At 32.6% G+C, this 12,250-nt stretch overlaps 1 protein-coding gene across 1 annotated transcript in view; it reads left to right on the top strand.

The window, feature by feature from the left end:
* Positions 1-12,250, top strand: part of PHIP (pleckstrin homology domain interacting protein) — a 123,761-nt gene that overhangs the window by 51,315 nt on the left and 60,196 nt on the right. The window contains exons 11-15 of the mRNA XM_069488863.1: positions 29-129; positions 219-259; positions 1,010-1,108; positions 1,903-2,056; positions 2,490-2,624. Of these exons, the coding sequence (XP_069344964.1) occupies positions 29-129; positions 219-259; positions 1,010-1,108; positions 1,903-2,056; positions 2,490-2,624 (530 nt within the window). The remainder of the gene's footprint in view (positions 1-28; positions 130-218; positions 260-1,009; positions 1,109-1,902; positions 2,057-2,489; positions 2,625-12,250) is intronic.

Below are 12,250 nucleotides of genomic sequence, written 5' to 3'. Positions count from 1 at the left end.
CATAAATGTTTGCTGTTATTCTTCACAGGTGGAATGTTTTTGGCCACAGGAAGCACAGATCATATAATTAGGGTTTATTTTTTTGGATCAGGTCAGCCAGAGAAAATATCAGAATTGGAGTTTCATACTGTAAGTATTGGTGAAAAGAATTAGATGAGCATAATTTAAACGAGTCTAACAGTTTATATTCAGCATCTTTTCTATTTATTTATATATAGGACAAAGTTGACAGTATCCAGTTTTCCAACACTAGTAACAGGTAAAATATTTATTTTTATTTGTCTAATTTAATTCTGATTTTAAAATTATAAAATACAGTTCTTGTAGTCAGATTTTATTTAGAGTTGTTTGGGAAATAATCACCTAAAATAAAGATCTTGACCAGGTATACTTAAAAGTGAATATAGCCTTCACATGCATTTAAAGGTATGTCTATATCTTATTTGTAATAGTGTTAGTATATTTGAACACTTTTAATAATTTTAACACTTTTTATATGCCCTGTGTATTCCCTGCATGTATCAAAGTGTGGAGAAACTTGTTCGAGATTAGAAATGTTTCACAGTATTTGAAACAGACCTGTTTATTGAGGATAAATGATATTATGTAAATTTTCCCATGTTCTTGTTAAAAGGAAATAAAGCTATTTCTAGGTACTTTGAATAGAACAAGTCAAGATCTTTAATACTGAGAGGAAAATCAATATTTTTCCATTGGAAAATATCTATTCTATTTCTAGGGTAGTAAATAGTGACCTTGAATTACTTTTTAATGTTATTTTCGAGACCTAGCCATGAACATTAGCATGTTTGTATATAAAATTTTAAAAACCCATAAAGTTTTAGAAGCTCTTGCATTTATAGAGACTCTCTGAGAGACTAATCTTTATTGTGTTAGAATGCTATGTAAATAAAGATGAATACTGTCTTTTTAAAACAAAACTCTAGGAAAAGTACATTCTGGTAAAGCATGTGGTTTTTCTTTGGGGATTGGACTCCTTTTAATATAGGTTTGTAAGTGGGAGTCGTGATGGGACAGCACGTATTTGGCAATTTAAACGAAGAGAATGGAAGAGCATTTTGTTGGATATGGCTACTCGTCCAGCAGGGTAAGAGATCAAATTTGAAATACAGGTATAAATCATTTAAAGTATATTATATTGCAGGTTGGGGTGACTCTTAGCCTATAGAATCATATACCATGTTAAAATTATTACTTTCCTGCAATAACTAGCATTGCTATTGGAAGTGGTGTTGATTTTTATAAAATGAGTCATTGCCATATATAAGAAGACACGCTGCATTAATTTTTTTTTTTTTAGTTCTGTTTTGTTAAGGGGATGATACTAGTTCTGTAAAAATAGTTGTAACTTTTAATGTTTTTTTCAGAAACCAGAACATATTATGATGTTTAATCTATCACAGATGGATGATGATATATATCCAATGGTTTTCTCCAGCCAAGATAAATTATATCACATGTTGTAACTGTAATTGAGGTTTTAATATTTTATCATTTTTTGTTATTTGTTTTTGTGTGTAGTTATCTCAGATGGATGGGAGAATAGAGCAGTCAGCAGAGGGTGACAGCAACAGTAAAGGTGGAGAATGGGCACTGTGGCATAGAGTTCCTGGATCTAGATAGGGTTATAGCAGTGATATTTACCCTAAATCATCTGTTACTAATGGCTTAGGAGTGCTAGATTCCTGGAAATTCTGGTTATCCTCAGTGCAGTGATTTTTGCCATCATTCTTTGTTCATTCACACTATTTTCAATTACTGTTAAGGGATCGTTATCTATGTTAATAAATATAAATTATAAGAAAATACATTTCGGTTTTTGTCATACCAGTATTTTAATAACATCAGTGTGTAAACAAATACTGCCTTCCTCACTTTCAGTCAAAACCTTCAAGGAATAGAAGATAAAATCACAAAAATGAAAGTAACTATGGTAGCTTGGGATCGACATGACAATACAGTTATAACTGCAGTTAATAACATGACTCTGAAAGTTTGGAATTCTTACACTGGTCAACTCATTCATGTCCTAATGGTGAGAAAAGACTAATTTTTATTTTGTTATAACTGAAGCAGGTGAATGGAATATTTTCATTGAGGAATACAGTTTTGGCTAAAAACTCTTATTTGCTAAGGTAACAGGGCTTTGTGGGAGATTGGGAATAATGTAAAAATGCAATTAAACAGGTTTGCCTTGGAAATACATTGTAGATGCTTGCTGTTTCTTGATATATAGAGATCCATTAGTAGTATTCTCATGTCTCACCAAATGATAGCAAAGCCCTGGATGGTGATATTTAGTCAGTTTCATTATTAATTATACATTGACAAATTTGAAGATTTTTGCCCAGTTTAATAGTTTATAAAACTCCATTTCTAGAAATGGTTCCATATAGGTGTTTTATTCTGTTTCTTTTTTCTTTTTTTTTTAATGTTTATAATCTTTTACCACTTCAAAAATATTTCAGGGTCATGAAGATGAGGTATTTGTTCTTGAGCCACACCCATTTGATCCTAGAGTTCTCTTTTCTGCCGGTCATGATGGAAACGTGATAGTATGGGATCTGGCACGAGGAGTCAAAATTCGATCTTATTTCAATATGGTAATTACCACTCTCTTCATTTTATAGCTGTTAAATATTTGGGGACTTTTTGACAAAGGTACTCTGCATATCACAAAGGAAATCCATTTAAAAATTGGTTCATACTTTATTTTGATTTTAAATTTCCACCAATTAAGAAGCATTTATTCCACACCTTTATTAAGATTCTAAATTTAAAAGAAAATTAATTGTGCATATTACAATGCCTACATATTGTGATAACTGGTTTAGTTTTGTTAATTTTAGCAGTGAAACCTTGACCAGAAATTCACAAGTATGAATATATGGTATAGAGAAGGAAAAATGTTTGGAAAACTGGCCGGGTGCAGTGGCTTCCGCCTGTAATCCTAGCACTCTGAGAGGCTTAGGCGGGAGGATCATTTGAGCTCAGGAGTTCGAGACCAGCCTGAGCAAGAGCAAGACCCTGTCTTTACTAAAAATAGAAAGAAATTTTTTGGACAACTAAAAATATACATAGAAAAAATTAGCTGGGCATGGTGGCACACGCCTGTAGTCCCAGCTGCTTGGGAGGCTGAGGCAGGAGGATTGCTTGAGCCCAGGAGTTTGAGGTTGCTGTGAGCGAGACTGACGCCACGGCACTCACTCTAGCCTGGGCAACAAAGCGAGACTCTGTCTCAAAAAAACAAAAAAGAAAAAAAAAAACGTTTGGAAAACCATGTGAAGAAATTATAAATAAGTATTTACATTGTATTATTTTACTTCGTTAGGAGTCCTCTAGTTGGAACAGAATTTGATTCAAGTACACTGATTTTAAAATTAAAGCCAAAGGATCAGGCATTTCTTGCTTTGATCATGTTGTAGTATATTAAATATTTATTTGAGTTTATGTTCTTTTCCCTCCAAATTTTGTTTCTTGTCTAGATTTTAGCATATTTTGCTGAGCATTTGAATTACAATGATTATGTATCACATGCAGCTTACCAAGCAGTGTTTCTACTCTTCTCTAACCACTGTATGAAGTATAAAGGGCTCCTCAGATACTGCAGTTTATATAATCACATTAAAAAAAAACTACTTTCTGTATATTAGGAGTACCTTTAAATAAAGGGAAAAAAAACTGTTTCCACTAGTTCAGCGTGTTTAAATTTTTAAAAAAAAATCAATTGTAGAAACCTTTGTAGTAATTCATAAAACAATACAATTAATTGTGTGGTCAAAATTGTTTTGGAAGACATTATTTCATAAAACAATCATTTATGAAATGCAATGGTTTGTTGGAAAATTATATGAAAGTGATGCTATGCTTGATTGATAATCACAGTAAAGTTATTTCTATGTAGTGAGTAAGCAGAAGATAAAAAAATTTTTTTAGTGAAAGAAATAACTTTAACTGTCTTTATAGGTATGCCTTAGGATATATAAGGTAAGAAATAAGGTTCGTAAAATCCTCAGGTTTCTAAAAAACAGTGTTAATTATTTGGTGTACAATTTTTAATGGTAAATGGAATTCCTTTGTGATTGTATAGGGGAGATTACTTAAAAAACAAATCCGTAAATATGCTGGTAAAAATTTTTTTGTTCTCTCTTTTTCTATCATTGTGTTTCTGGTTTGCTCCTTCTTGTAATATTTCTGTTGAATAAGGAAATTAGTCATTTCTAATTTGTCTTTATAGCTTCAAAAGAAAACAATTTGTGGGCTATATGTATATTAGAGGCTTCATTTAGTACTTTCAAATTTTCAAAGGGCATTATTGTGTTGGTAGAGTGTTTGGAGGGAAACTTTTCTCTCATAATTGAATACTGCTTTCACCTTTCAGTTATAAAGGTGAATTTTCCCATATCAGGTAAGTTGGTCACACTAATATTCCACCTTTTCAGTAGAGATAAAAATTGTAGTACCTTGAGATTTAAGTGGTTTGCTCTTAGACCGTAACAAATTAGTGATGTAACCAGGAATAGAAGTCAGGCATAATATATTGTATACTTTTTGAAATTAGTGAAGGGGTTAGTTACATTACTCCCTAAAAAATTATTTATTGTTGAATAAGTTTTAGATGAGGATATTTTTCCCGTTCTTTCTATGGATAAGAGATAGAAAAACTTCAAAAGGGCAGAAAAAGCAAATTTATGTAATAAGAATTGGATGGTATCCATAGAATTTCAAACTGTAAAAAAAAAAAAAAGGATAAAAAATATATCCTGCATTTAAAAAAGCAAAATGAGCTACCTTTTATCTCATTAAAATAAAGATACTCCCTTTAATTTTTTGTATGATTTTTAATGGTTTCCAAATGCTTCCACATATTTTACCTCATTTGGGACTCATAAAAACCTGGTAGTTGCAATTAGGGAAGATTTTACTCCTGGTTTTATGAATGGAGAAACTGTATATTACAGAGATGAAATGCTTTGCCCAGGTTTACCTAGGTCACCTAGCTATTATATGGGCACTTGGGGCTTACACCCATGTTTTCTGTCTTTGGCTAATGTCTTCTAATATAGTCATGGTTGGTTTTTTGAGCTTTTCTCAATGTCATTGCCTAACTAACTTCCAACTATACCCAGTTAGTGATATGTCCAAGGGGAAAGTGTTTTCATAATGATATTAACTCTGAGTGTATCTTTCGAGAACTTACTCTTTAACTTGATGATGTTTTTTTTCCTGTCTCTTAATTTATAAGTTATCTAAGTGCCTTACTTCTTTTTGCTCTTCACTCTTTTGTTCATTCATTGCTTGTTTTCTTTATGGGCAGATGGAAGATAAAGTATCCAGCATTGCTATTAAGAAAATAAAGAAAAACATTTTGAGGGAGGGCCTGTGTTCTCACTGTTTGTTTTCATGAATGTTGACTTTTGGCTACAGTTATATAATAGCTGTTTGGCTCTGTGTAGCTAATCAATAAATTTTTGAGTTATTAAAATACCATAAATTTGTTTATGTACAAATTCAGTCCCTGATGTTAAGCTGTAGTAGCAATAACCAGTTCAGTTTAGTAAATTTTTTTTTTTTTTTTGAGATAGGGTCTTGCTCTGTTGCCTGTGGTAGAGTACAGTGGCACGATCATAGCTCACTGCAGCCTTGAACTCCTGGGCTCAAGAGTAGCTGAGACTACAGGCACGTACCACCGCAACCGGCTAATTTTTCTGTTTTTAGTAGAGATGGGGTGTCGCTCTTGCTCATACTAGTCTCAAACTCCTCGACTCAAGCAGTCCTCCCCCCTTGACCTCCCCAAAGTGCTAGGATTACAGGCGTGAGCCACCACACCCTGCTTAGTAAACATTTTTTGAGCATAATGTGGAGGATCTAGTGTGCCTTGAAGGGGTCGAAGATGAATAATTCTAATGGAATACTCCATTTTTGACTAGAAATAGTGAAAGGTTAGATTAAGTATTATTAAGATCAAGTAATATTTCACGTGAATGTTAAAATTGAAGCTTAAAAAATAATTAAATTCACCATTCTGCCTACAGCCAGAAAATAAGGAATATAAACTATACTTTTAAAAGAACAAAAATTGTAAATGCAAATTTTTTCAAATACCGGTTTTTGTCAAGTGTATTTTGAGAATACAGCTTTAATAATATCAGTCCCTGTTTTTAAAATAACTGAATTTTCCATTTGAAATTCCTAATACCTTTGTGAAATATAATAGAAATCATGTAACAGATAATTCAGCATTTTGTATTAATCAACATTTTACTGTACTTTTCTTACTGTTGGGAAAATTAATTTTTTTTTTGAAATTTTAGACATAGTCAAAAATCCTGTATCATTACAAAACCTTTCAAGTGAAAATTTGAATTTTTAAATGCCTACGTCTGATATTATAGTCATTACATTTTAATAAGTTTTAAATAGCTGATTATATTATAAGACATAAATATTTTTATGTTGTAATGATAGTTATTGTTCAGATAAATATTCTGATTTTTTTTCTGTATCAAGCCATAAGTTACACTTTTTAAAATTTCTTATGTTTTATCTTAGGACTATCTAAATTTGTGACCAAATGAAAAGTTTTGAATTTGGGAATTGAGATTAAAAAATATATAGCGCCATTTATGCTTAAATAATTCCCTAATTTACTTCATTCCAAAATCTTATAAATCGACTCTCAGCTTGCAAGTGGTATTCTCCAGAAAAACTGGCGGGATTATTTTATTTTCCTTATTTTTACTGGTAGCTTTCATCGTTTTGTTGTTTTTTTTGTTTGTTTGTTTCTTTGTTTGTTTTTGTGGATACAGAGTCTCACTCTGCCCCCAGCTAGAGTGCAGTGGTGTCCTCATAGCTCACTGCAACCTCGAACTCCTGGGCTCAAAGGATTCTCTCGCCTCGGCCTCCCGAGTAACTGGAAGTAACTGGGACTACAGGCGTTGCGCTACTGCGCCTGGCTAATTTTTCTACTTTTAGTAGAAATGAGATCTTACTCCTGCTTAAGCTAGTCTTTAGCTCCTTAGCTCAAGGGATCCTCGTGCCTCAGCCTCCCAGAGTACTAGGATAACAGGTGTAAGCCACTGTGCCAGCCTGTAGCTTTCATCCTAATAGAGGATCTGAATGATAAAAGCAGTTAGAGGGTAGGTGCTAGGTTTATTTTTATTACTTGTAAAAAGTATATAACAAATAAGGTGATGTTTTAAAAGAGGCCAGCACAGAGCATGAAATGGAATAGACAGTCTATCCCTTATACTCTCCCTCCCCACTGTTTTCTCAACTGTAACTAAGAATAAAATTTTTAAAAAGCGTTTATTAGAATAGCCTTTCTGGGTTGTTGTTGATTTTTTTTTTTTTTTTTTTTTTTTTAAATTTTAAGTGAACCAGGGAAGGAAGCCAGAGAAAATATTTTGGAGAAAATTATAAACATTAGATAACTTTTTTCTTAAAAACAATATACCCCAAAACCTAAATTCTAGGCATTAAATATTTGTCGACGTTCTTCTAAAAACCATGTCAGTTATTTCTCTCTCTTTCAGCTGAACAGTTCTTATATAGCTTTAATATTCAGGTTTTAAGTAGTATATATTTGGATATTTTATTGAAACAAGTAGTTTATATTAAGAATGTTCCAAACTAGTTGGGTATAACTTAGTAAGCCTGTATTTGTTTGGCATTGACAGGAAATAAACATCAGTATAGTTTTGTTTTGATGAGAGTTACTCTAAACTTTAAAGGCTCTATACTCCAATGAAATGCTAACGGTGGACAAATTATTCCCAGAAATAACTTGAAAATGTGTGCAAACTCTCTGGACTGATGTTGAGGGCCTTTTAATACTCCCATTCCCTGAAAGAGGTATAGGCAAGTTTAAAAGTTTACTATAACCTTAAGTATTCCTAAATACAAAGTTGTTTTATGGCCTTCTTTTCATTAAATTATCACAGTACAGCTAAGTTTTCACTACACGTTAAACTAAATGAGTATTAAATTAATTTGAAAAAAGACTTTCACGTTTCTTAGTACTAGACTGTTTGAATAATCAGTAGTAAATAAAAGATGTTAGGAGTGGGATTTGTAGACCCCCATGTTTAATAGCTTTCCTCATGTCTCTGGCACTTTTGCTTTATCTCTCTTGCTCTCTTTTTTTCTCTATAGCCCTAGCTGTGTCTCTGTCTCTCTCTCCATATCTTTCTATTTCTGTCATGTTATTCAAAGCTGTAGTTTGTTGCCTCGTGTCTGGTTTTGATTTCAGTTGAAGAATGCAATATGTCTCTTGCTAGAAAGTGGTTTTACTGAATTTGGTTTTTGCTTTACTTTTGTTGTTTCATGGGTAAATTCCAAATAACAGTTTTTATTTAAGAAAAAGTTTTTCTTATTTTTATAACTGTTCTTTTAACCTTTCTTTTACTTAAGAGATTTAAAAAAAAAAAAGTTCCAGTGTCCACTAATCCAGAACAATATATTTCTCCTTGCAACGTTCCAAACGAGCAGAGGCTGCCAATCTACCACCTAGAATTTTCGAACATACATACTTCTTTTGATATTAACATGTTCTCAGTGTGACCTGTACTTTAGTTTCAAATGATTGTAGCTGTATGTATCTAGGAAAGGGAGAAAGAGAAGCTCAAAATAGGTATATCTCATATTGTGTTATCACTTATGAATCAGGATTTCAAGAGTCTTTCTTTCTCTCTCTCTCTCTCTCTCTCTCTATCAGTCTATTATCATCTAACAAGATAATGTCATATATCTATACTCTGTGTGTTAAAAGGACTCTCTGATACTTCCAGTCCTTGTTTCATCTTCTTTGGGTAAGGAATTACCTTCAATCTTCTGGTCATAAACTTTAGTTATTGTCACTTTCTTTCAAGTTCTGGAGTTCTTTAGAGTCTATCTCTTTTTATGCATATCTTGGTACCAAAGACAAGATATTTTAAAATTTGTTGTCATGAATGTGAATTTGTCTCTCTAGCTTGTCATACTGTTTTATATTTGGTGAATTACTTTTATCTAGTAATTCTTTGATATACTCCATGACGCACAATCACAAGGGTATTTGAGATTTGATGATTAAAAGGGAAAGTATGTAAAATTATACATAGTATAAACATGCAGATTAAGATATTTTGATTAGCAAATATTTGAGTGTGTTTATTTTGTGTTATGCACAAAATATGAGGACTGCAAGGAAGCATAAGACATGGTCCTTGTTTTTAGTCAGCTTAGAGTTAAGTTGGGGAGATAAAATATACAAAATATACCTTAAGAGATAAATAGTCTCAAATGATAGCATAACAAATAGAAACACAATTACTGTGTTAGGGTGTAGGGATCACTTCAGGGTGGATGATCAGAGAAAGTTTTGTTGTTTTTTTTTTTTTTTGAGACAGAGTCTCACTCTGTTGCCCGGGCTAGAGTGAGTGCCGTGGCGTCAGTCTAGCTCACAGCAACCTCAATCTCCTGGGCTTAAGCGATCCTACTGCCTCAGCCTCCCGAGTAGCTGGGACTACAGGCATGCGCCACCATGCCCGGCTAATTTTTTTGTATATATATATTTTAGTTGTCCATATAATTTCTTTCTATTTTTAGTAGAGACGGGGTCTCACTCTTGCTCAGGCTGGTCTCGAACTCCTGACCTTGAGCGATCCGCCCGCCTCGGCCTCCCAGAGTGCTAGGATTACAGGCGTGAGCCACCGCGCCCGGCCAGAGAAAGTTTTGTTGAGGAAGAAGAATCGCAACTATGCCTTGAAAGATAAATAGGAATTAAGTCATTGAGGAGAATGAATTTTTTAAGTAAGAGGACCATTGTAAGCAACAAGGTAAATATTAAGACATGTTCATACAGTAACTTAGAAAGTTTGTTTGGAATAGATTTTGGAAATGATGATAAGACAAAAACATAGATGGATTGTTGCTGGCCTCAAATGATTTCATAAGCATATATAAGTAAATCATAGGATAGTCTAGAAGATAAGAGGAAAACAGTTTGTTTGCCAGTAGTAGTATTTCAGGTATAAGGAGAACTACTTTAGTCAGTGAAGTCATAATGAAAAATTGTAGGAGTGGGTAGTAGGGAATTTGTGAAGAAAACGTTAATATAAGACTTGGTGGTTTCTGACTGACACAGGGATTGGGGCTGGAGAGTGACAGAGAGGAAAGATTTAATGTTTAGAGTGTTGAGTCTGGGTGACCTGGACAACGATGTTGTTATTAATGGTTGTATGGAAGACATGAGTACACCTCATAAAAATTTTAGGATATTTTAAAAGATGCATAATTTAAAATTTTGTAGTATTTTCTAGGTAAGATGCTTTCTTCTAATCAGTGGTATGTTTAATAAGACAAAACGTGACCTTGGTTATAGAATTGAAATGATTCCATAAGAGGAGGATTCTGCCTTAGACAGCCCGTATTTTTAACCTTCCTACTTTGTGTTGAGGTCTTCTAGAAGTACATCCCATATTCAGCTCTGTGTGTGTGTGTGTGTGTGTGTGTGTGTGTGTGTGTTTATGTTCCTTGTGATTAATTTAAACCCTGGAATCTGCATTCTAGTGCTTTTAATATACTTCATTTCCAGATTTATCCACTTTTTTCAACAAGCCTTCCTGATTCCTGAACATCAGATGATAGGATTTTAAAACTAGGCAGGACTCCAGTGATCATTTAAATTATCTCTGTCGTTCCACAGAGAGATTACTTGATTTTGCCCATTTCTGTTGGAGAGTTTGTTTGGGTCTTAGACTTCATTCCTCTGTTTGCTTTAATTATTCATCTTTCAGCTTCATAAAAATTATGTTAGAAGTTGTGCATAGTATCCTCCCTCAGAAACGCTACCAGTATTCTTCCTTAAATGTAATAATTCTATCATTATTGAAGCTTTTAACTCAAAATTTTTTGTAGTAAGTTAATTTTTTTTAAGTTCAGTAAAAATTTCTAAACTATAACTATGTTATACTACTTTTTGGTAATATGTCTAGAATTCTTTAGTGAGTATGAGAGTTTTCTAGTGAAGGAGTCATTATTTTAACATGTCTGATTCTCTTGTTGCTTACTTTAAAAAATAAAACAAAATCCTTTATCATAATTGCTGAATATATCTTTTTTTCTTAAACTCTTATTCTTTTTAAAATTTTTGCTGTTACTGGTATATACTAGCTCATGGATTATCTCAGCTATTCCTTATTGGTATTTAATGTATATGAGTTTTATTATGTGATCTTTATTTACATGTGTCCCAAGTAACATACAAGCATACTTGATTTTATTAGAGGAAAAGTTCATCTAAAATGCACTTATTTTGAAAATTTATTACTTATTAATTTTACTCTGTTTTCTAATTATTTTAGTACAGCATGCAGTAAGTGCTAGCATAAGCTGTATACTGTGTTAAAGTTTACATTGACTCATTCTCTTGCTGTGCAGTACATTTAATTTTATGATAGGCTTATATACCTTTGAAAAGGATAGAGAGGACATTTTCTTTCTTTTGGATTTTGAAGGTAAACCTCATTGCTTTCTAGTTACATGTATATATTCAAATAATGCCTTCGTTATTAAATTTTTGCTTTGAGAATTCCTTCTTATAAATACTTTGATCCTGGTTTAAAAAGATGAAATCCTTTTTAGAGAGGAATATTTAATTTTTTTTCCTGGTTGGCTTAATCATATTATATGTTGTTAAAATAACTGGGGTATTTTTATTTACATAGGGAAAGTAAAATCTTTCCTACTTTGTATCATCAACTGTTTAGAAAGCCTACTCTACATTTTATAGGTATGGGTGTTTATTATCTGAGGAGCTGTTAATAAAGATAAAACTTAGTTTTTTACTTAATAAGGTTAGAAGCACCTTTCTAATTGGCTCATGAGTAAAGCAAATTCTTTCAGTGCCTTTAATGAACATTAATCCAAATAATATACTTTTCCTTTTTTCTGATACTATTGAAATGTATTCATTTCCTCTGTATAAAAGTAACTTTGGAGTTAAACAAGATGCCATACAACAAGAAAATTGATACCATCTTGCCATATTCACAATGGAATGTGTCATATAGGACACATAGGGATTTTAAATATGATTGTTACTTTTTTCTTTGCTTTTTTAGAACTTTGTAAGTTTCAACTCTCCTAAAAGATTCTTTTAGAGATCTACTAATTGTAAATGTGGCAACATTAGTAAATAATATGGGCATAGGGTTGATTAGTTCCCCTTCCCTCTACCCCGAAAATG

The sequence above is a fragment of the Eulemur rufifrons genome, chromosome 15 (assembly GCF_041146395.1).
Source record: "Eulemur rufifrons isolate Redbay chromosome 15, OSU_ERuf_1, whole genome shotgun sequence".
Taxonomy (NCBI): domain Eukaryota; kingdom Metazoa; phylum Chordata; class Mammalia; order Primates; family Lemuridae; genus Eulemur; species Eulemur rufifrons.
Note: the sequence above shows the minus strand (reverse complement) of the source record. Positions and strands in the feature narration are given on the sequence as shown.